The 25,862-nt window shown below is 37.9% G+C and overlaps 1 protein-coding gene across 3 annotated transcripts in view; it reads right to left on the reverse strand.

Moving 5' to 3' along the window:
- Positions 1-25,862, reverse strand: part of Lrrk2 (leucine rich repeat kinase 2) — a 139,795-nt gene that overhangs the window by 17,993 nt on the left and 95,940 nt on the right. For 2 of the 3 annotated variants that reach the window (XM_010615430.1, XM_010615429.1), the window contains 6 exons: positions 25,384-25,530; positions 22,384-22,484; positions 15,775-15,965; positions 8,315-8,475; positions 2,119-2,289; positions 844-944 (listed from right to left, as the gene is read on the reverse strand). In XM_010615430.1, coding sequence (XP_010613732.1) covers positions 844-944; positions 2,119-2,289; positions 8,315-8,475; positions 15,775-15,965; positions 22,384-22,484; positions 25,384-25,530 — 872 coding nt within the window. The remainder of the gene's footprint in view (positions 1-843; positions 945-2,118; positions 2,290-8,314; positions 8,476-15,774; positions 15,966-22,383; positions 22,485-25,383; positions 25,531-25,862) is intronic. The other variant, XM_010615431.1, reaches the window with a different exon arrangement.

A 25,862-nucleotide genomic window follows, 5' to 3' on the forward strand; every position in this document is an offset into this window, starting at 1 on the left:
TCATTCATTTTTTATTTTAAGATAGGGTCTTACTAGGTTATTAAATTGCTAAGGCTAGGTTCAAACTGTCTCAGCCTCCCAGACTGCTGGAATTACAGGCATGCGCCACTGTGCCCAACTAAAACTTTATGATTTTTGAATTATACATAAATATATTTGTGACTTGGTGGGGGGGCACTTTCTAAAACAGAATCTGAAAGGGCCAGGGATTTAGCTCAGCGGTTCAGTGCCCTGCCTTGCAAGTGCAAGGACCCAAGTTCAATCCCTGGTACCAAAAATAATAAAACAGAACCTGAAAAGTAATAACCATAAAGAGAACGAATTGTTTTGTTTATCAAATTAAGATTCTAAAATTATGTTTATGGAAGGTACTCTATGAATGTCCTCATATTGGATACCTGAACCAATAAACTCAAATGAATAAAAAAATTTAAATGGCATACCACACAAACTGAAAATTTTTCAACATAGGCTATAACCAACAAAGGATTAGTATATTATAAGTAAAGATTGTCTTTTGCTGATGTAATTTTAGGCAAATAACCCATTAGGAAAATGGGCAAAATAATAAACAGGCATTCTACAGAAGTGAAAACATATAAATACAGAACAGCAAATAGAAAAAGACATATGGGGGTTTCTGAAGTATTGTCAATATTTTTTGTGTTCCAGAATTGCACAGATTATAGGGATTTTACCTTATTTTAACTGGGCAGTGAGTATTTATGTGTTTCACTAAATATATATATGAGGATTTTACACACATATAGATATAGATAGATATATATATACATCTATAGCATATTTGCATAAAATATTAACAAATTTTGAATATAAGAATACCTGGGCAGAAGTAGGCCTTTCCTGGGGATTTTCTTTCAAACACTTTTTAATTAACTTCTCAACGTTAGGCCAGGGTGCACAACCATATTCTCTAACTGGATCTAAAAGGATGAAAAATATCATACTAGTACAGTAACAAAGTTATTTATTTCCTTTCAATATATACGAGAAGTCCAGACATTGCAAAGGAAAACACTGATTTCCACATTGCTGTTTATGACAAATTTATTTATCACAAAATTAAAACTAACTTGATCTCTATTTGAGACAGCCAAAAAGATATCTTTAAAATCAAGACAACAGATACCAACCGAATAAAATAAGAGATTTCCATTCCATACTTTCATTTAAAATAGACATTTAAGCATTTCTGCTCATTATAATTAGGCTTCTATTCAAATCCTTTTTATTTTAATAATAAAAGTAAGCGTGCATTTTATCTTCATATCTACCCTCCATTCATTTGTGCACATTCATCATTTATAAGAGGAATGACATTCTTCAGGTTGGTGCAGAATGCAAACCTAGATACTTCAAACTGAAAAGCTAACTACTGATATAAACAAAATGACCTTGATGGTTTCTCTGACATACTCAAAGAATAATAAATTTCCTTTTGCCAGGATCACTGGAAGCCTGCTGGTAGGAAAGTTAATGCTATATTCCCCATACCTGGCCCATTGTGTCTATTCTAAAGTATTTCTTCAGTGAAAAGGAAAGGAGAAATGTGAGAGACCTAAATAAATAAAAAGAACACTTTGTAGTGGAAACGAAACTAATGATCAAGGAACGAATGACAAGCTCCTAGAATTTCTTGAAAGCATGAGGCAGCAATTACAAGGAGGTCTGATTTCATTAAGTACTCATTTACCTGTTCTTTTAAATAATTATTACTAACAATTATTATTGTAAATAATTCAGGCTTTCATTCCTACATATAAATTATTTTGCTCCAAGAAAATGAAAATACTCCTGTCTAGTGGGCACATAGTAACTCGTCACGAGAAGTAGAATTTATCACATCTGAGGTTCTAGTAGTTTTCCTTTCCTGAGTATTCTTGTAACTATAATACCAAATTCACAACTATTGATGGGATTTTTTTAAAGTCTAAAATGTTTTTCATGTGATTTTTATTAATGTGTCATAGGATTTAAGGATATCTATGCACTAAACAAAATGTATTTGTGCTGAAATGAAATCAGTATATAACTACTTGGAAATGAAACTGCTGGCAGCAAGGAAAAGTCCTTCTTGTAGACAAAAACAGAACTTACCAGGTAATTTTCCTTGTATTGCTAATTCATCAAACTCATTTGGAAACTTCAAACCCTCTACTATTCTACCTCCAGTTGTCAAAATGTCATAGAGCAGCAAACCAAATGAATAGACGTCAGCCTGCTGGTTATAAATGACATTTCCTCTGGCAACTTCAGGAGCACGGAAGCCTGAAAAAAGCAGACACAACAATAAGTATGCCCAACACCAGGGGCCATACATCCAAGGAAGCAGATCCTAAGTCCAAAGTCAGGGCCTTGGGTTCTAAGAGGCCTTATGATCCCTGCAAGGAGACATCTGATAAAAACAGATAATAGCCTTGTCCCAGGACACACACCCCAAGGTCAATCCTGCAGGAAACTCATCTCCTTCGATCTTTATTATTAAATCCTATAGCCCTATTATAAGATCTTCAATCTTCAACACAGTCACTCTGAAGGATAAAAAAGATAAACATTCAATAATAAATTATTGAGTAGGGAGTTATAATTAAAGAAATGAAGCAGAGGGAAAAAATCTTTACCATTTTTCTGGCTCCTAATATTAACCATTTTCAAGTGATTCTGAAAAAGAAGGGTGAGGAGGAAGGAGCTACCTAGACTTCTCACCAAGTTACTTTTACCTGAATCAAATAACAATGCCCTTATTTCCACTCCATTCTATACAATGAAAAAATAAAAATAAAGACCAAACTAAAAAAATAAAAAACAAAAGTGCTCTCTCTCAGGCTCCTACTGAAGTTCTTTTAGCTTTCCTTTCCTTTTTTTTTTTTTTTTTTCTGGTACCCAGGATCGAACCCAGGACCTTGTGCTTGCAAGGCAGGTGAGGTGTCACTGAGCTAAATCCCCAGCTCTTGAAGTTCTGTTAAAGAGGAATAAACATTTCATTCTACAGGAGATGAATCACTTTTAATCCTTCAAGAAAAAAATGAATAATTTCTACAATCTCAAGAATTCAAGAACATCAACAATTTAAAATATCAACCATCTTAAGAAATCCAAACACAACAGGAAAATGGTTAAGCAATGTATACTCTGCAGTATACTAAAAAATCATTTTTAAGATGATAATCTATAACATAAATGAAAAGAAACTAAAGGGCATCATTTCAGATAACAAAATTATCTAAAATGTGAGAAAAAATAAACAATTTTCTTAACTGTGACTTCATTGTGATTAACTAAACAAGCATCTTGAGTCTTAGCAAATTCGTGCAACATGCTTAGAAATAATAATCACAATGTCAAAGTTTCAAAGATAGATATATACAAAGAGCAAGAGAAAGGGGAAGAAATGGTTTAAAAATCAATGAATATGCACATAGTTTAAAATCTATAAAATCAGTCAATACTTTAAAATCATGAATACTTGTAGGGCAAGTGAATGCACATTACATTATTCTTTCAAACTCTGCAGGTTTAAATATTTTCAAAATAATAAGCAGATGAGAATATATATACATATGCATGTAGTCAGTAAATACTAGAAATAAATACATACAAATGTAATAATGATTATTAGGTGTTTATATTGTATACATGGTCTTTTCTTTTTTGTATTTCTACATTTTTACAACAAACCTTTTTGAACATTCATTTGTTATGCACAAGGGTCACTTGTGGCAGGCAGATCAGACTTTCCACTGTTCAAGTGGCATGATCCTTTCAGAAATGTCATGTTGTTTTCTTAGGACTACCAATATAATTATATGGTGAAGTCAAGGGTACTTAAAAATAATGAGCTACCCATATAATAACTAGTTCATCAACAGCCTTTATGCTTATCTTCTTAGAGCATAAAAAGAGTTTAGAAGTTCATCTAAATCTTACCCAATTATTTATTATTCATTCGACACATTAATTAGGTATCTATTAAATCAAGGCTCTATTCAAGGACTATGAAAACATTCAGCCTATTTTTTCCCTTAATAATTTACTGTTAGAATTTGGAAGCACAGAGCCAGAGAGCAGGAAGAGACTCGAAAGATCACTCAGTCTAGTTTCTAAATTCTCATTCAATGCACAGATCCTTTGCAACAGATTTTATTCCTCCAGGCTCTAATTCACACAGGAGAGCTGCTCAGAAGGCTGGACATTTTTTCACAGTTATTCAGAAAACAATAATATCCTTGTGAATATGGAAAGAAATATTTACTTCAATATGGAAATGTTTTTAACCTTTTTACCTTCTCTTCAAAGTACATGTCTTCATTGACATGATTCCCAGTATGGTAATGTAATATTATTTATACATTCAGGAAGTGCCTAAATTATAATATTCTTTCAAATGCTTCTATAAATTCAAATAAGGAATTTCTCATGTCCTTGATTGTATTAACAATTTACTGATGAATATCTCAAAGCTATTAAATGGAATCAGTTTGGTACTTGGTGAGTGTTTAATAAAGTACTAAATGAATGAATAAATGAATACATAAAGCATAATTTTCCCTTGAAGAATTATTATAACAATTACAGTGTTAAAGTAATTGAGAAAAATATGACTCGTTGTCTAAAACCTATTTTTAGCAATAGTTTTTCAGATAACCCTGAATTTTAACAAATGTAATGAGCCAATAAAGAAAAGATCCTTGGATCAAGCATGTGAGAAACTTATGAATCAAGTCTGAGTATATTTCACACAGTACCCAGAAACACGTATTTTATTGCTCATTTAATGTCAGAGAAGTATGAGTAGAGTACGCGGCATAGCCTCTTATCAGATGACAGTGTATATGCAGAGAGTAACATTTCATTCATCTAACGACCGTCGTATGGGCATTGACAGACCTGAAGCCATCGGTCAGATTCACTTCAGTCAACAACAAATACAGTGTCACAGAATACAGAATTGGGTGCCCCAACAGGAAATCCTTGTGGACTTAAAGCTGGAACTCTCCAAGCAGTTTAAAGTTAAACTCACTCCATATCTACCCTTCACGTACATGGACTCACACCACAGCATTGTCCTTGTCAGTGAGCTGTTCCTGCCTTTGGTCTCGTGAGGTCAGGGCTCTGGGCCAAAGTCTCTACTCTCGGACTGCTTGGGTTCTCACCTCGTACTGCCCCAAAGGAATAGTCGGCATTCCCTGAGCTTTAGTTTCCTCATCTGTAGACCAAGAATGGCCACAGGACCTAAACCCGAGGCTCATAAAGTGTAAATGAGATCATCCATCCACTCAACAGGCTCACTAAGCACGAGCCAGCAACACTGTTCACGAACCGGAAATGTCTGCCCCTATCCATGGCTCCCCTGAGATACCATAATTCACCCAAACTCACAGGCACAGGCAGGGTGAAGGCACTGTAGGAAAGATTAACATAAAACACAACAAAATGAAATTTAACAAGTGTAAAGTCTTCGGTTCCTCAAGAAGCTTTAATGTTAAAAGATACAACCTTAACAGGAAGATCTGGTAGAGGGAAAGATACAAAGAAGGCACAGCCTATGAAAGGGAATATAGCATTTTCTTCTCAGAATCGCTTTGGTAAGGGTTTGGGTGACAGCAGTAATGTGACAGGCACTGCCATATAAATTTGAGGCAGGGTTTAGCACTGAGATAACTAGAAGTGCTCCACAAATAAAAATAGTAATAATGAAGAGAAGTTTGGTAATATAACAAGTAAAAAAAAAATACAATACATGAAGTAACCTAGGCAAAAAGTGGGTAGAAAAACAGACCAGGCCCTAGGTATTTGTGTTATGATCCTTCTAATTTTTGTTGCCAAAAGTCAATATTTGACATCGCAAATGATCCAGAGAAAGTATCTGGCTTTCTATTAAGAATCAGATTGTTATAAGGGCTGGGGATTTAGCTGAGTGGTGCCACTGCCTGCCTGGCAAGCACAAGGACCCGAGTTCAATACCCAGTACCAAAAAAAAAAAAAAAAAAGAATCAGGTGGTTATAAAATTTTACACAGGTTTCAATCAAAGTGAGGAAGTCAGATACCAAAATAAAAGGCTGTAAGTGTGAACCTAGTTGAACTGAGCCGGCTGCTAGCTGATCTGGACCACTGAGGCAAGTAGTAGAGCTCCAATCCAGAAGCATCTCACTAGTCCCCAGAGAGATCCACTGTCCTCTCTGAGTGGACAAGAAAGGGAGTCTAAGAGTGGTGTGGCCCACCTCAGCATCCTATGAACACTGTGAGCAGATCTACAAAGACAGCACCACTGTGCTGTGTCTACTTTTCCTCTAGAATTCCAACCTCGGTGCTTGTTTTCCCAAACAAAATTCGCTACTCTACTCATTATTAATAGTTCTGCTGTTTGGTTTTGCTTTTTAACAACTATGATTGAATATTTAAACCACTTTGAGCACATGTTAGAGTTGCATGGGGTCTAGGAAAGAGACTATAGGATTTTAAGTTAAATACCTCTCTGGAATCCATCTTCATTTAGATTGAGCTATCATCTCGACCACTTATTGAGTGATAGAATATTACTGAGTCTAAATGCTCTCGTTTTACAAATGAGAAAATAACAGCAAACTTTCAGACCTAGAGACCTAGAAACCACATGTTTTCAAAATAAAACCATGCAAAACAAAAGGAAGAACATATTTGGAGAAAAAAATAAAATCGGGCATTGGAATCTGGGGAATCTTAGGCCTTTTGCTTACCTACGCACATAAGTCGGGAGATAGAACAAACTAGAACCTCTTTGCTAAACAAGATATCCTCTAACTCATTTACTTCTGTTCTAGGCATGAGCTGCAATCACCAAGTTTATATCAAGACCCCTACAACCTTATTTACAGATTCCTCACAACATACTGGTCGACTAAAGATTAAGGTTGACGAAAGACTGTCCTTTTCAAAACGATGTCAACCTCTCAATTTTTTATTCCCTGCTCAAACTACAATCTGAAAGACAAGAAGTCTACACAGATGGCTGGCCTTGTGGTTGTTTCTTACAAATCAGAACTTGAGATTCTGGTGAACCGCTGAGTAGAAGTAGAGGGAAGCTGAGAAACAGAGTGGGGCTGGGGTTTCCCAGAGGGTAGACAGTAAGGTGGGGAGCACATGCTGTTTGCAGGGCCATGGAAACACAATAGTATACGATGACACCAGAAATGAATTTTTACTGAGTGCAGCTAGTTAACACTGGTAGTGATAGGATTACCAGAACAAGCAAGAGCCAAAGGAGTATGTGTATATCTGGGGAGGGGTGGGGGATTAGGGATGACCCTAGAAGGCGAAATTAAAAGGCAAGAAAATGATGGTAGACTATAGATGTCATGGTTTCCACTGTGGACATTTTTTACTTTACACAATCACATGACTCATCTCCCTATGCAGGGCTGCATGGAGATGCACACAGCTTCTTTAAACATGGAAATATCATACAAATTACAAAGAAACAAAACTGAAATGCAGCATTTAAAGCCCTAAGCCCTCATACTGACCTAAAAAAAGAAGCAATTGTGCTTCTATCAAGAACAGTGCAACCAGGACAAACCCAGATCAAAGCGTTTGTGTAAAGCTCTTGGAGCCAAAAGTCTAGGAATATATAATTCCTAATTTTACGAAAGCTAATAATGACACGCATAGCCTACACTACAACAACCCTCAGTAGGGTCGGGGCTGGCCTCATGTACTCACGTTTATGTTTCCGAAGTGAAATGTGACACATTCACAGTGAGTGTAAGAAATAAAGGCCACGGTCAGCATCTGGATACTTTAGTTATTAAAATACCTGGGTTTCCAGAGTTGAGTTCAGTTGTGAAAAAGAATTTGTCTACCTAAATCCATTTGGCTTCATTTTTAGCTCAGTGCCAACAGCACCCATATGAGAGTTTTGTGTTACCTTTAGTACCTCCAGAGCAGTGATGGCAAACCCTTCAGAGCTTCAAATGGTACCAAGAGCCTGTTGAGGCACATCCTGCCATGGATTCGCCACCACTGCTCTAGAGTATTTGGAAGTTATTAAAAATCTAACTTTCAAAATATAACTTACAACAAATATTCTTTCCTTTTTACTCAGTTTTCCCCTGGGACATTACATACGGTTTTGGCTTTTGGCCCCTACAAAACACATAATAAAAACGGTAACGGAATGGTCAGCATTATTCAGAAAGCAGAGACCGTTCACCATGTGAAAGGCCACAGCGCTTCTTTGGACGCTCCTGAACCCACAGGAAGAACACTGGTTATTCGTCCTGGAAGACAGAAGGTCGAGCAACCCTTCTGTCCTACCTGGTGTGCCCTCTGACGTCTTTATGCCCATCCTGCAGCAGTACTGAGCAATCCCGTAGTCAGCAATCTTGGCAATGATGGCAGCGTTGGGGTACAGGGTGAAAAGCAGCACATTGTGGGGCTTCAGGTCTCGGTAGATAATCATGGCCGAATGGAGATATCTGTCAGAAAAATGCACAGGGGCTCTTATTAAAATGTGACTATAATATAATTTTTGTCATCATTTCCTTCAATTTGTTATGTCTATTATGCAAACCACCAAAAATTCTGTACTTTGACCTGGCAAGTTTAGAGATATTACAAAAGAAAATCAAAACACATAAATTAATATTACAAAGCAAGATTATGCTTTTTTTAAAAAATGATCATTCCTAGTGAGTGATTTAAACTTTAAGATACAACCATCTCAGGCAAGGTTAACAATTTTGTGGGACTTTCTTTCATACATCTTAACAATTACAGAAAGGAAATTCTGAATTCTCTTAATGTAAAATGAAAATTTTAACTATTTTAAAAATATGAATGTTAAAGGGCCTAGGATTTAGCTCAGTGGTGCTATGCCTGCTTCACAAGCACAAGATCCTGAGTCCAATCTCCTGAAAAAAAAAAAAAAAAAAAAAAAACAATGTTAAATAAAAGGCAATACGATTTTGTTGTAACTTTTTATTTAATAGTTTTGATTTTCTTAAAATTGTATAGAACTTTATTTCAGCTTTCAAAATTCTATCACCTTTCTTTGTTATTTTTTTCTGACTAAAATGTTTCCAGATGTTTTGGAGACTATTTCTTACTTTTCAAAAATAACAAATAAAAATATAAGATTTCTATTTTACTCTGAAGATATAACACTGTAAATTCAATTCTGCTATAAATTAAACTGAACAAAGAACATTTGGATTGAGAGAATGAATAAAGCATTAACTTGAGGAAGATGTTATTGGGAGATATTAAAGTCTTTCCTTTTAGAAACTGGTTCATTTAACCATAAGCAACTAAAGTTGGGCATTACAGACAAGAAATTAAAAACTAGTTAATATATCAGGAGTTAAAATATCAACAAGGTCTCATTCACTCTAGAAACATCATTAGAGAGCTTACAGTGACCCAATGACCAATTTCACTATTGCCCCCTTTTCCTGGACATCTACAAAATTCAACTCTGGCTTCACTTTCCTCCAATCTCACAGGTATCTTATAACCTACCTTGAAAGAACAAATTTTCACAGGACTTAATGCAGTTTAATTTCAGTTCTCTGTTTGCTTGTGGGTTTTGGTTTGGGTTCAGATTGTATTAAAAAGTATTTATTCCATTACTTAGTTCCAATCATTGTTGTAGGGATTAGGAGAGGAGAGTGTGTGGTACCCTGAACTTTCCATTGAGTGATGGTCTAGATAGTCCGTGTCGTTTCACTACATCAACTAATGAAGTAGATTCTCCCTCTTCCGGGATGTAGTTAGGACATTTGACAGTGGGTCTATTCATTTCAGTATACATAGTTTTGGCTGATAAATAAGATAAATGCACTAATGAAGTTGACCTTAACAAAAAGTAATGAACTCAAAAGGAAAATTTGCTAAGGGCTTATTGAAAGTCCATTAGCTATTCTTCCCATGTGAAGAGAAAAGCTGGGAGATTAAAAATAAAAATGTTAAAGCCAAGTCATACATCATTAAATAGTATCTGAATCCTTTATAGCCAATTTCTGCATATTTATAGGACACAGACTCTTTCAGAATGCTTCCTGAATGCTAAAAAAAGTTAAGTTTAATTTGAAATAATATCAGTGGGAGATAAGATTACCTAGGTTAGAATGTTCAATTATACAATTTAATCTTTAAAAGTACAATTTAATAGCTTATAATAGAAAAGTAGCTTTTGAAATAGCAATAAGTACAGACCTTGCCTTCCAGACAATAATTCAGCTATAAATAATGCACTGTGGGACAATGAGTATTGTCAGACATTTTATCAAAATTAACTATATTCAGTTAACTCTTTAATCATGATTATCACCAGAATGTCTAAGAAACCCCTGCCTTCATGATTTAAAGTCCAACCTCGTCTCATCCTGAATAAAAGAACTCAAAAAATAGAATGCATTCACTCCTTTAACAAACATGGATAAGACATCTCTGAGAACCAGTTCTTAGGAGACACAAAGCCATCTTTGCATCTCTGCTCCTGAGATGGCCGCCGTCCAGGACAGTCAGGCACCCAACTAGAGCCACAGAAACTTGTAAGCACCAAAGATGGCGAAGCATAAAAGAAGAAAAACACAGAGGTGAAGGGAGCAAGCAGACTCTCCCTCTGGAGCGAGTTTTCCACCTCCAGCATAAGATCATCTCGACCCTTCCTTTTCAGCTCCTAATACAACATCCTGCATAGAGCAAGGGCCAGAACCGGAAAAGAGGCTCCCTCTTGGTGAAGACTGAGCTTCACAGGAAAGGGGCATGTGAGCAACTTTACATGAACGTGAATTCCCCAGGCAGACAACTGTGTGGAAAAAGAGGAATTGGCAACTGTAAGGACAGAGACATGAAATTCACCCTCCAGCCTGGGCAGGATGCAGAGAGCAGGCTGGAGAACAGTGAGGGGCTGCAGAGGCAGGCGAGAGGTGCACGTGAAGGGCCCAGGCGCTGGGCCGCAGTCAAGCATGATGGAGAACACAGGGAATTTCAGGCAAACTTGGCTTTTTGTTGTAAAAGAAATATTCTGCTAATTCCCTGGAAAAACTGTAGCAAGGCAGCATCAATGGCAAAATAAATAAATGAGCTGATTGCTAAAATCACGTCAAATCATTTCAAGGACCAGATGGACAAATGGATACTTACTTTGGGGGAGGAGGACATTGGTCAGGATGTGACTACAGGAGTCCTGTCATGGTGAGTAGGGAACACAGGAAAAACCATAGACTCATGGCAGAAGGTAATAGCAAGGGGGCAAACTCAATTTCGAAAATTTTGGAAAATGCAGGTGACCGTCTACACAAGTAGGTGAGAATTACAGTAAAGAGCTGAAAGGAAGGGACTAAATTATAGATGTACTAGTGGACAGCAGGATTTCAGAGAGGGGAGATGCAATGTTGAATAAAGTTCCTGTATGCCAGTCTAAATAGCTCCTTCACCCAAGACACGCCAAAGGACTATGATTTTATTGTCACTTCCTCCTTCAGTAGTTACAGCTCTCTGTTATATTTGGAATAACAAATCTTAATGCTGAGTTTAAAAAATATATTTAGGGGCTGGGATTTAGCTCAGTGGTTCCACCACCTGGCTTGCAAGTACAAGGACCCCGAGTTCGATCGCTGATACCAAAAAAAAAAAAAAAAAAAAAAACACACATATTTAATGCTGGTAAAAAAACTGACAGCTACTGAAAGCTACTAAACTCTCATGGCATAACATCTAAAAAGCTCTTCTCGTATTATTATGCTAAGAATAAATGAGTCAAAGTATTGAAAAATATGCTCAGATAATTTACTTCATCAGAAACTGCTGGTTTGTTACTTTTAAGGTTTCCGAGAACTAAAGTAAGTTGTTTTAAAGATAAGGCTTTTCAAACGGACTTGAATGAAAAAAAATAAAAGTCTTCATTTTATAAATGAGTATTTTAGGGCTTATGTGGAAAAATTAGGAAACAACCAGCACCTGAAGTTGGTTAAATGAAGGAAAGTGACTGAAATACAGGAGCCTAAACGTCAATTTACATAGATGTGTTTGACATAAGGTTCCCCCTGGTGTTCAAAGGCAGACATGTCGCCCCAAATGCAAATCTCTGCACGCTGCTGCATTTAAAAATCTACATGGTTTTTAGTAGTTTCTGGATCCTCCTAGGAACAGAAATCTACTCATGTAATGCCATCACTGTATTCTATGTAAACTATCCGTACACTGTTATATTCTCCTAACTTGGTCTTGCTTGTGAGGGACTAACTTATTTTCCTTACCGTCTACTCCATGCACAGGTGCAGGTAACTGCTAGGAAGGCATATTCACCGCCTTCCCAGAGGGAAGGAAGCGAAGGAACACTGCATCCAGCAGGTCCTGGGCATGACTTTTCTTCTGTCCTTCTTCCCCACTCTCCCTGCCACCCCAACACATGTTTTCTGAGGCTGCACTGTTCTGGGTGCTGGAGACAGCATGGCGAGCAAGATGAAAGTCCCTGCTGCCACTGCAGGGAGGCTCTCGGGGCAAGGACGGGCAGATTGAAAAATGAAAACATAAAGAGAACCTGTAGCAAATGGTGGCACTGACACCAGAGAGCCACAGAGCCACTGGGGGACACCCTGAGGACAGACCTAACTATAACCAAAGGAGTAAAATCAAACGGAGCAAAGGACAAAGTATAACGACCGAGAAGTGAGCCAGAAGAAGACTAGTAACAGAGAACAGACAGTCTTATTTCCATGGTAGAAAAAAAAAATCACTCTAGTTGCAGTGTCAAAAATACTCTATTCCTGGGGACAAAAATGAAGGCAGAAGGACAAGTTGGGAATGAGAGGTGATGGGGTCTTAGACTCAAATGGGAGTGAGATAATTTGTGAGAAGAGGTTGCAAAAGGACATGTTAGTGGCGGGGCTGAGAAAGATCTGCAGAAACAGTAGGTGTGAGGTGGGAGAGGAATGAATGAGGGATGACTCAGAGGTAGAAGCACCAGGACATTAGAGGTGGGAAGGTCTCCAATTACAGTGGTTCCTTGCTTCACAAATTTAATACTTTCCACAATTCTGGTTGGAAGCCAAACTAGAGGAAAACGGAATCAATTTTGCACATACGGTCAACATTGAATCTCAACACTGACTCGGATTCCATTCTCGTCCAATCTGAGAATTAGCTCATTGGTACTTCCACGTTTAGAAGTCTAATCTATATAATGTTAGGGTCATTTTAGGGTTAAGACTATGAGATCTAGAGTGGGATTCCTGGACTTCACCCCTACAACATCCAACCATGAGCTGCGGCATGCTCTTTCTATTGTTTTATGAAATTAGAACACTGGAGTCAGAAAACAATAGTTTTCATCAAAACCGCTTGGACCTATATAGCAATTTTGGAAGTATGGCCATTTTCACTATGTTGGTTCTTCCTAACCCAGGAGCAGGGCATATCTTTCCATTTTCTTAAATCCTCTTCGATCTCTTTCTTCAGAGTGCTGTAATTTTCAGTGTACAGGCCTTTTGTCTCCTTCATTAGACTGATTCCTAGATACATCTTTTTTTTTTTTTGATGCTATTGTGAAAGGAATTGTTTCGCTAATTTCTCTCTCAGTGAGTCTGTTACTTGTGTACAAGAAGGCTATTGATTTTTAAGTGTTGACCTTATATCCAGCTAATCTGCTGAATGTGTCAATTAAATCCAAAAGACTTTTGGCAGAATTTTTGGGTCTTCTATGTAGAGTATCATATTATCAGCAAATAATGACAGTTAAACTTCTTCCTTTCCAATCTTTATTGCTTTAATTTCTTTCTCTTGTCTAATTGCTGTGGCTAATGTTTCCAGAACTATATTGAACAGGAGTGGTGATAGTGGATATCCTTGTCTTGTTCCTGATTTTAGCGCAAAGGTTTTCAGTTTTTGGCTATTTAATATGATGTTGGCTGTTGTTTTTTCATAGATAGCCTTCATCAAGTTGAAATAAAGACCATCTATTCCGATTTTCTGCAGGGTTTTTGTCATGAATGGGTGTTGAATTTTGTCAAATGCCTTTCCTGCATCTATTGAGATGATCATATGATTTCTGTCCTTGACTCTGTTAATATAATGAATTACATTTATTGATTTACATATGTTGGAACCATCCTTGCATCCCTGGGATAAATCCGACTTGGTCAAGGTGCATGGTCTTCTTGATGACCCTCTGTATTCTGTCTGCCAGTATCTTATTGAGGATTTTTGCATCTATGTTCATTAAGGTGATTGGCCTGCAGTTTTCTTTTTTTAGTTGGGTCTTTCCATGGTTTTGGAATCAAAATAACACTTGTTCCCAGGAATTAATTGGGAAGTATTGCTTCCCTTTCAATTTCATTGAAAAGTTTAAAGAGTATTGGCAATAGTTCTTCTCTAAATGTCTGTAGAATTCAGCAGTGAAGCCATCAGGACCTGGGCTTTTCTTTGTTGGTAATGTTTTAATTACAATTTCAATTTCACTGACTGTAATTGGGGTGTCTGGAATTTTTTTATGTTCTTCATTCAACTTTGGTAATTCATAAGTATCAAGAAATCTGTTCATTTCTTCTGTGTTTTCCATTTTATTAGAATACAGGTTCTTGAAATAGGTATTTATGATCCTCTGGATTTCTGCTGGATCGGTTGTGACTTCACCTTTTTCATTCCTAATTGCATGGATCTGAGCCTTTCTTTTGTTTTTTTGACAAGGTTGGCTAAGGATTTATCAATTTTATTTATTCTTTCAAAAAACCAATTCTTCAATGTATTGATTTTTTTGTATCGTTCTCTTAGTTTCCATTGCATTGTTTTCTACTCTGATACATCACTGGTCATTCAAGAGATGCAGATGAAAGCAGCACTGAGATTCCACCTCCCCCCAGAAAAAATGGCTACTATCAAGAAATCAACCAATAACCAATACTGGCAGAGTTGAGGGGAGAAAGGAACCCTTCTCCACTGTTGGTGGGAGTGCAGACTAGTGCAACCACTGTGGAAATCAACATGGAGATACCTCAAAGAGCTGGGATGAGAGGTTCCACTTGACCCAGCTATCCCTCTGCTGGGTATCTTTCCAAAAGAATTAAAAGAATCATACCACAGTGATATATGTGCACCAATGTTTACAGTGGCAGTTTGTAATACCTAAAACCTGGAAACAGCCCAAATGTCCATCCGTTGGAGACTGGATAAAGAAGATATGGTTTTTCTATAAAATGGAGTACTACTCATCCATAAAGAAAGAGAAACTACAGTCATTCATAGGAAAATGGATGTATATTGAGGTTATACTCAAGCGAAATAAATAAGACACATATATGTAAATACTGAATAGTTTCTCTGATGTGAAAAACTAAAAGTGTAAATTGTCTAACTGTAAACAAATTGTGTAACTGATAATGTCAAATAGGAAGAAAAGGGCTAAAGGTGTGAGGGAAGTGGGAAGGGTAGGGGAAAGGAAATAAGGGACAAGAAAAATATGAGAAAAGGAAAAAATGAAAACAAAGTCTTTGTAAATGGGGAGGGGGGAGGGGGTGAAGGGAGGGCAGGGATATGGGGAGAAAATGAAAACCAAGATCTGTCATGTAAGGGTACAAGATCCCAATGATGAATGTAACTGTACTGTACACCTAAAATGTACCAATAAACTCAATGAGATTAAAAAAAATAAACTGCTTGGAAGGTACCAGTGAGACACAAAGTTATTGCAACTTGCCCTTTGCAGAGCCTGGCAGTGGGCTAGGGGTCACACATTTCATGCCCGGAATAGAAAATAACATGAGCGAGTGAGTCACCTCAAACCGTCAGCCACATGAAGCGCAATCCTGTGCTGGAGGGTCCTGGTGAGGCTGGCTTTGTCCTGCTGAAGCAGGCGATCCAAGGAGCCCTTGGAGGCCAGCTCCATCACCAGCATCCGGGGACGAATCCCAGCCGCCAGCAGGGATATTAAACTGGGGTGGTGAAGGTGGCAGAGCACCACCAGCTCCTGCAAAAATACAAAACAATATATGCGTAACACAGCACTGGCTCTTACCCAAGCACCTGTCTCTTTCCTCAGTGAGCACGGTTTTCTCTGGCGTGACTAGATTACACAAAACTTCCTGTTTCTATTTTGAATTTTTAAAAATACATTCACTATTTTCAATAAACAGTACCTACTTCTGAAACTGTTCTTGGAATTAAAGTTTTAAGTTCTGTTTTTCTTAGTATTTATTTTTGCTCTGCTGTTACCAGCACATTAGACTCAGGGCCAGTACACACATGTGGTCATACTAACAGGCCACGCCAAGCTTATCTACCAGGCTCTAGGCGGCCACAGAAGCTGACTCAACTCAGGATTCTGAAGTCACTGCTATTCAACTTAAACTGGCACCAGGAGTAAAACCTGTCTCCCACAGATACCTGCAATAATTTACTGAGAAAAATGCCTAACTCCACAGAAATATATGGTATCCTTCCACCTTGAAACTCTCTAACGATGTGCACTGTTCTTGGATTAGGATCCCCTGTATTTCCATGGCCTGGTGACCTTACCTGACTTGGCCCCAGGCCCAGTTTTATTTCTTACTCCTCCTCATTTACTCATCTGTGTCAAACTCCCTGTGCATGCTCAGAAACTCCCAGCTGCAGGATCTTTGCTTCAACTGACCCCTCCGGCTAGAAATCTCTTCACTGTTCACATGACTGGGACTCCTTGCCATTCGATCTGACCTTCCTTGAAGGCCCTGCAGTGGACCCCTTCCTAAAGGAGTCCCTTAGCTACAACATGAAGTAGAGACACCACTGCAGATGGAACGGAGGTCTCCATCGGACATCACCCTTTCTCTAGACCTCATCAAGTGAAGCTGTGTAGTCCCCTTAATGACACCGTGTTGTTTGGATTCCATATTCACTGTGTTCTCTATATTCCCCATAACTGTGAAACTATAATTTAATTGAAATCGTCATTTTCTAGAAATCTATCCTTCTAGACTATATTACATAAAACTACAATTTCTTTTATGGTGGTATTTTTTGAATTCCATATGTACTTTATTCTATATATTCTAGTTTATTCTGAAACCATCACTAATTGGAATGTATAGCTTTTTGTGATATGAAACAGATCCACGTTTCAAGCTGCGATTGCCACAGACCTGCTTTAAAGATGCAGAGTATCTGTGCCAACAGCATGTGTCAGGAAACAGAAATGGGGAGCCTCTGCAGGCTGAAGAAAGGCTGAACCCCTGAGAGTTTGTCCAAGAACAAAGCTGCAGGCTGAAGTCACATTAGCTTAGTGGATCCCCCATGTCTGATGAGCTCAGTTGGTTAAAACTCATGAGAATAAATCAAGTTAGCTCTGTTTACTTCCACAGCCAATCATATGCTTAATGTAATATTCTACAACGGGAGAGCCACTCACTGATTCTAGAAAGAGGAGCAAGAGTAGGTAACAGACCCTTACCAATTCATTGCCACTGGTAGGACGACCTTCAGAAATGCAGGACTGAACACCAAAATGGTATTCTTTGTCATTTTTTTTTAAGAAGTACATTATGTGCATTCTACTTTTCCTATTTCGTCTACCCTCTTCCTGGTTTGCCTATCTGCCTAAGTAGCAACCAGCTCTGCGTATGTTTATAGTGTTTTGGACTCCATCAGAGTTACTCAAACACATTTCATAAAATTGAAATGTAAATTGGAGATTAATAACAAGGCTAGGAAATCAATTTATACAACAAATTACTCATGGATTAAAAGAGACTGTGCCAGGTTCTGTTCACAGACTTGCTTCAACATACAAAATGTTTCATTTTATTTCTAGAACTACAGTGTGACTTTTGTTACTCATAATCAAAATTTTCCTGGGATATTTTCTGTAGACATGAAATTCTTCATTCCTCAGAATAATGAAAATATTATAGCTACGTATTTTGTGAAGTGTGCAAAGATTACGTAGATCCAGTCACAAAGATCTCTTTTGTTTTTAAGAAATCAAGGGGGCCAGGCATGGTGGTGCACTCCTGTAATCCCAGCACTCGGGAGGGTGAGGCAGGAGGATCACTGTGAGTTTGAGAGCAGCCTGGGCTACATAGTGAGTTCTAGGTCCATCTCAACTAAATAGTGAGACCCTGTCTCAAAAAATCAAAAAGAAAAAAAAAATCAAGGGGAAAAGTGAGGATGAATAGTTGAACTCTGGAAAAAGATAGCAAAATGAGCCCTGATCTTTACTTCTTTCTCACCCTATTTCTCTCCCTTACCCTATTTCTGTCAGTAGAGACAAAGGAAAAAAGGACTAAATCCCAGCACTGCCCAAGACAAGGAGAACCTCAGTGAGCACTGTTGGTCGTACAAAAAAAAAATCAAGGGGAAAAGTGAGGATGAATAGTTGAACTCTGGAAAAAGATAGCAAAATGAGCCCTGATCTTTACTTCTTTCTCACCCTATTTCTCTCCCTTACCCTATTTCTGTCAGTAGAGACAAAGGAAAAAAGGACTAAATCCCAGCACTGCCCAAGACAAGGAGAACCTCAGTGAGCACTGTTGGTCGTACATTTCCATCTTCCCTCCTGAAAACATCTTTCTTTTTTTCTGAGGTAATGAACCCTCACACATGCAACCCATGGACCTCTGGGGCAGCTGACTCAGGAGAAAGGTGGGGATAATCCAAGTGATCCGTCCTCGCTGCACTGTGACTGGTTCACTATCACAGCGCTAAGCCAATCAGCACACAGCACTGCCCTTAACAGCCATGCTTGTTTAGAAACCAACACTGACTCAACTGAGGCCAAGAGAAGTTGTTTCTTTTTCACTTAATAAGTTACTGGGACAGAATTTTGGCTCCTTTGAAATACAAGATTTTAAACGAGGGACTTTATTGTCTTCTGTGCTTGTGATACACAGTTGGGAGGCCTAGGACCCGTGTTACTACGAGAACAGCCATCCTGACAGAATCAAACCAATACATACTGCTTAAAGGAATTACAAAGAAATTGGCCAGAGCCAACGAATTAAATCTACTCAATAGTGAGCAACTCTGTGATTTTTATTTTTCAAAGATGGAAAGTAAAGATAATTTATCAGATGAAACTCACTGTGAAAGATCTTCAAGCTTGGAAGAAATGGCAGGACAGAGAGTGAAACATCTAGAATTTGTCAAAAGACCAAAGAGAGAAAAATGATGCAGCACTAAGGCAGGGGACGGTGTAAGGCACAGCACCTCCGGAAGCGGTTATCAGAACTTTAGAGTTCCTCCCCATGTTACCCAAATAAAAAGGAGCCAGAAATAATGCCCACCCAAGTAAGAGTTCAGTCTATCTACCTTTTCAGAATGGTAAGTAGAGCAGACAAATCTAAAAAATTGAAAAGAATACCTTTTCTAGTTACCTTAATAATCAGAACAATCCCTTAATAGCCAATATAGATCATTCATAGATATGTGGAGTCATCAGAAATATCCTAAGTGGAAAACCAATGGCATAAAAGAGAAAGACTAGGATGGACCCACAAAACAAATGACCCCAGAGAAACTTGTCATGCGTATAATTAAAGCAACTAAATTCTAATTGATATTAAGAGAAATTGTTGATGATATCTCATCTAAAAATATGGCAGGGAAGGGAAAACTGTTGGAAATTAAAATTATGGTTATCAAAACAAAATTCAGTAAGAAGCTGAATAGTAAAAAGAGGCAATACTGATAAGTAAAAAACTGTAAGAGATAGCCATATAAACTCACTGAAATTACAGATAAAGCTTTAAGAGGAAACTCTAGAGAGCCAGGGGTCTCACTTCTAGTGACTACTCCTATACAATAGATCAGAAATAGGGCCAGGCGTGGTGGCACATGCCTGTAATCCCAGCACTCTGGAGGCTAAGGCAGAAGGACTGCCTTGTGTTCAAGGCTATCCTGGACTACATAGTGAAACATTGCCCCAAACAAAGCAAAATCAAGAAAGTGCCTCATGAACTTATTTGTCAAGTTTCAGAATATCAAGGACAACAGAAATCTAAAAGATTACATTTTTAGTTTTTAAATGAAAGTTAACCTATATGAGAAAAAGTATTTGACATCAGGCTACTTGTTACCAACAGCAGGTACTAAAATAATCAATGGAATTTTCTACAAATTTTGAAGGAAAATTATTTCAAGCCCAGATTTCTAAAAACTACAATAGCATATCCATCAAGTAGAAGAGAAAAATTCAGATGATTTTATGATGTAAGAACAAAAACCATAACCTCAAATTACCTCAAAAGCACTCTTTCTGAAAAAAATTACTTAAAGATAGTTTCCAACAAAATGTAATGACAATTCAGCTATAAGAGTCACAGAATTCAAAAACTATCAAGGAGGATGAGGGAAACAAATCTGTAAAACTCTGTAAATAGCTTGGAAATCTGTCTCGCCTGCTTAGAGTAGGAAATCATGAGCAAAAGAAGGAAGAAAACCGACTGCTTTATATAAGCTATCTGATAAGAACTTAAGACACTAAGAAAGCCACAATAGAAGGTATATCTTTCCTCTCACCGTGTTAAATAGATTATCAGAAAGTCCAAATAGCTCAAAAAGACACAAAAAAATCAGGATATAATTATGAAACAAATTAAAAGAAGGCCCTATTTATCTCAATTGATGATAAACACTTAATAATAAATAATCTACTTGATTTTGACATTTGGAATATTCTTAATCTAGTAGGGAAAAAAAAGACTAGTAAGAGAAGGTTAATTTTCCTTACTGAAGAATAGAAATACTTTCTATACAAATAAGTCAAATATAAAAGGTATTTATTGGTTTTGTTTTACAAACAAACTACAGGCAAAAGGCAAACAATTTAATTATAATGACAAAGTAGAATATAAATGTCATAAAATGTATCCATATAAAAATAACAGTAAACTCTAGAATTTAGGAGAGGGTTGGAAAGAGGACAAAAAAGAATAATGATAATTTTCTTCACCTCAAAAAACAACACTATCTAGTGTTGGTATACTAAAAATTAAAAGTTTTATTATTTCAAGTTATAATTCTTACTATATTAGGAAAACTAATATAACTGATTTTAAATTGAAAAATTTGGGAAACAAACTGTCCTAACTTGACCCATCTTTTGTAATAGGGAATCGATAAGTTCTTTCTAAAGTTGATGGATTAAAAAAAGAAGGGCACAAGTTAATTAGTTTCAGTTTCAGATTTCTGACCTCTGCTCAAATTAGCAATGTGAAGTCATGCTTTAAAATGCTTTTACTCTGAATGTAGAGGAGCCGTATTTACTAAAACTAAAAACCATTATGCCTCTGAGTCAGAAAAATGAAAGATAAAGATTCTGTGAAAAACAAGACCTGTAGCCAGGAACTTGCTGGCATCTGGGCCTGGACCAGGCACAAACTCTAAGTCTGACTACTATAGAATACCATGGACAGAAGCATACCCCTGACAGGTGCAAGAGTCTCGTTTCTAACCAGCTCACAGAGCATGGCCAATTCCTCAGCCAGGGAACACATTTTGCGCATCAAGGTTCTACAATAACAGATGAAATGTGAGTCTTCTCCCCATAGTTTACATCAGACTTGAGTACTACAATTACTGTTTTCCAAATGCCATCTTCTCTTTGTCTTTTAAGCAGGGAAAAAGATTTTACTCCATTAAAGGCAAAGTGGAGTTTCATAATTAAACTTTGGAGGGAAATGTGGTTACTATTTTGCATTTTCATAACTGCATGCAAAAAAAATTAAGAGTTCCAGGAAATTAACAATGTATGATTTTGAGGTAGAGGATCAGGGCTGGGGCAAGCTGGACAACCAACCAGGTGGAATGCATCAGAAGTCATAAAAACCCATGGCTAACAGGCTGGGTGAAATGTTTCCTGAATAGAGAAGACATGGGAAGATCACAGGACCCACAACGACTCCAGGCTTATGGCCTGTGCGCACTGTTGAAGGGAGGAACCAAAAAAGCACTATTTCTCATCTTTGATTTGTTCCCAACACTGTTCACCAGACCAATCAGAAGATACTATTTTTAGTGCTTCATTTACATATGGGCATGACCAATCAAAAGACATTGTCCTGATATTTCATTTATATAGGGCAAGAGACCAAGCACATTTTTCCATATGACATTTTAATTTTAGGTGAGAGGCCAAGTGAGTTTTTGAAAGGACAATTGTCCTGATGCTATATTTACATGAGATGAGGACCAACCTAGATATTTTGCATATTGCAGCTCCTTCTCCTTTATCTTTGGGGCTGCTACGAGCCTTCTGCCTGTGAGGTATACTTTATTTTCTACCTTCCAGAAACCTACAGCCTTACTGTTTTTTCTGTGTGGCTTGTCAGTTCTTTGTTCAGGACACTAAGGACTCCCTGAAACCCTCATCCGGGAACAGTTTGATATAATAATGTTGTTATTGGATTGCTTACTTGTCTCAGCAGCCTAAGTGATGTGTGCTTATTAAAAATCTTCACAGCCACTTCCTCTCCTTCGTAGGCTGCTCGATAAACTGATCCAAAGCTGCCATCGCCTTTAGAAAAACAAAACAAAACACAAAAACACTTAAATTTATCTTCCCATACAGAAGAAGCAAGTGAATGCTATCTCTTGTAATTCTATCTGTTGCATACTGGAAGAAATAGCATACCATGTGTTTCATGGAATCAAGTTCTTTCCATGTTTCCCCTTCCTTCTTAGGTATCTGCAAACACAGACACCTGGATATCCTGTGCCCAGTCTTCCATCTTTCCACTGCACTTGTCCTGCACTGCCATGGCACCCCCTGTAGAGAACCTCCATCCACTCCCCCCTGTGGAGAACCTCCATCTCCCTTAGGGGTTCCTCCTAAGTGCTGTCCCTGTGAGTCCCCCTGGCTGTGGGCTTCCAAATCTCAGTCACACTCCATCAGACACACTCACCATCTTTTCTCTGAATGAGGTTTTATTCCCCCCTCCATATATCAAAACAAAATAAAATTCTGGGCCTGGGATGTAGCTCAGTGGCACAGCACCTGCCTGGCAATGTGAGGCCCTGAGTTCGATTCCAAAAAATAAAAAATAAAATAAAATTCTTTCAATGACTTCTGGAGTTAAAACAAGAGAATTATTTTGAGTCTTTGCCCATTCCCCACCCACAGCCAACAAGCAGCCTCGCTCGGGCTCACACTCTTCCCAGTTTCCCCGCCACACTGTTCCGGTCCCCTCAGTGGCCTCTGGACAGAATGGTGGGGGAAGGAGAGGGTCTTGAATTCACTACCACCACTGCTGTGTTCTCTCTCCCACAATATTAATGCTCCTAAAATTCCTCTTTGATTGTGTCAATCTGCTCAAAGCCAAATCATTGCACACAACCTACTAAATCCAACCCAGTTCAAATGTAGCCCTGAATTCCTCTTCTAGCTGGCCTCTCATTCTGTGTCTCATTCTCTAGGCTTACACACTTTTCCTCCTAGTCTTGGCTGAACTGATTCTGTCAAGAGCTTTTCAAAAAATACTAATGTCTGGGCTCAAAGATTCTTATCAAACTAGTCCTGTGAAGTATTGCTCACTAGGATCTCTCTCTCTCTCTCTCTCTCTCTCTCTCTCTCTCTCTCTCCCCTTGCAAGTACAAGGTCCTGAGTTTGATCCCTGGTACCAAAAACAAAAAACAAAACAAAACAAAAACCATAAAGAGAACCCTTATGAGGGCAGAGAGAAGAAACACATAGAGGGAGCAAGACTAAAATTTCAGGGAAGAGTAGAGACTCATGTTTGCAACCAGTGTCATATGAATACAGAGTATGGACTGCTGTGTCCCTCAGGTGACCAAAACCAAACTCAGATTAGGAACTGCTGTTGTGTACTTGCGACATCTTACTAGGAAGAAACTGAAGGCAAGGGAACCGTTCTAATCCTACCAAATCACACTGTCTATTATGGTTCCCCAGAAAAGTAACCCTTCTAAGAAAAAATGTACCTGTCTGTGTAACTGATGAAATATAAAAAAGAGCTGCTTCAAAAATAGATTTTTGTGAACACTGTTTCTTCATGAACTGCTCAGTACCTGTCTTAATCTGAAACATGTCTCAAAGGACATATTTTGGGGAGCCATGGCTGATGGTTTGGGACGTCTTCAAAGAAAGCGTACACCATGTCTGGTATTGTCTGTATCTTCAGAAAAATTAGCCAAGTTTGGTGTTGGTTAAGATGTAGGATTTGGCACTGAAAATTTTGCATTTTGTGTTAGCTCACTATTACTAACATAATCATTTCTAGAGTTCCAAAGCACTAGTTGCATTCACTCTAAACTTCCCAATCGATGTGACAAACAAAGGTTTGGTTTTCTATGTCATTCCCCGAATTTTGGAAACATTTTGCTAATAATATTATATTCGCATAGATTAGGCAATAATGTGTACCTATAACAAAACATCATGTGTGTGTGTGCCTGTGTGCGTGTAATTTGTACCTGCAAATTTAAAAGGCAAATTTTAGGAAAACTTATTTTAAATAGAGTAACCAGAGGACAGAATAGAGAGCATCAGAGGCACTCCACAAACATTAGCTTGTATTCTGGAGGTGGGAAGCCACAGAAGGACCACAGGAAGATATATGACTTAACACACGCTGACTGCTTCTTTCGAAAATTAATTATAATGTGTAAATCTGTTCAACTTCTTAACTTTATGCAGTTTTCTTGAAAACATCTTTTTAAGCCTCAAGACCCAGGTACAGCGAGAGAACGGAATGAGAATACTGGAACGTGATTGCTGTGCCCTCACCTTCTCTCAGTGAACACCTGAAAAGGCTCCATGAATCCAATGATTCCACGACGCACTGTAGAAACTCACAGGTGTACAGCACGGTCCCAGCCAATAAACGTAAACTGTTCCCAACACCAGTAAACAGTAACAATACAGAGTACAACTTGAGTATGTAACCAATTTAACACTTCTGATTTTTTTAATTCCATAGTAATTTATGAGAATTTGGTATTGGCCTGTGAGTCATAAAACTGATACTGTGCCTGGACAGGGTACCAGGGATTGAACTCAGGCCCTTGAGCTTGCAGGCAGGCACTGAAACCACTGAGCTAAATCCCTGGCCCTTTTTCTCTTTCTGAGATGAGAAATGGCTAAGTCACTTCACTCAGCCGCAAGTCTTCTTATTTGCCTCACCCATGCCCAGGCAACTACAGCAAGTGTAATGATGTTTCACATATATCTGTGCTCCCACACAGTCCCTTCCTCAACTTAATCCTCATCTATGTGAACGTGCAAAGCCAAGTCCAGATCTGTTACCTGAGACTACTTTAAAATACATCATTCCAAATGAGAAACACTGTATCAACTACATGAAGACATCAAACCCCTCTGACAGTGTGATTACAATATATAAATTATACAAAAGATATTGCATCCTAATTTTTTTCTCAAATTTACAAAAAGTTACCTAAAAGGAATTCTGGGGCTTGCTCAAATTCCAACTCATCACTATTCAACATAATATTTCTAGGCAGGTCAGCCAAAATCAAGTCAGGAGCGATCTGAGATATAGGAATTGTGAGTCTTGGTTGATATGGATTTACCAAGAGGTCTCCTGAGAAGTAAAAAAGATTTCTTTTAAAGAAAAAGAATACATAAACATAAATCTATGGATTTGACTTAGAAAACAATCACCCATTTGTATCATTTCTTATCACTCAGGGTTTATTTTTATCACTTCTAGATTTTTCAAGAAAATGTGAGAAAAATTTTAAAAGTCTACTTGACATCAACCTACTCAGAATTTGAAAAACTCATTCCAAGGTTCATTTATTCAGTAATGGAATTCAGAACAGCGTCTGACCACATGACATCTGACTAGGGAGTTATTTATTCTCTATTTTCACCACATCTGCAAAACACATGTCATATGCACAGATGTTATCT

Source organism: Fukomys damarensis, unplaced genomic scaffold, assembly GCF_012274545.1.
Source record: "Fukomys damarensis isolate Sample0158 unplaced genomic scaffold, DMR_v1.0_HiC HiC_scaffold_15, whole genome shotgun sequence".
In the NCBI taxonomy this organism is placed as follows: domain Eukaryota; kingdom Metazoa; phylum Chordata; class Mammalia; order Rodentia; family Bathyergidae; genus Fukomys; species Fukomys damarensis.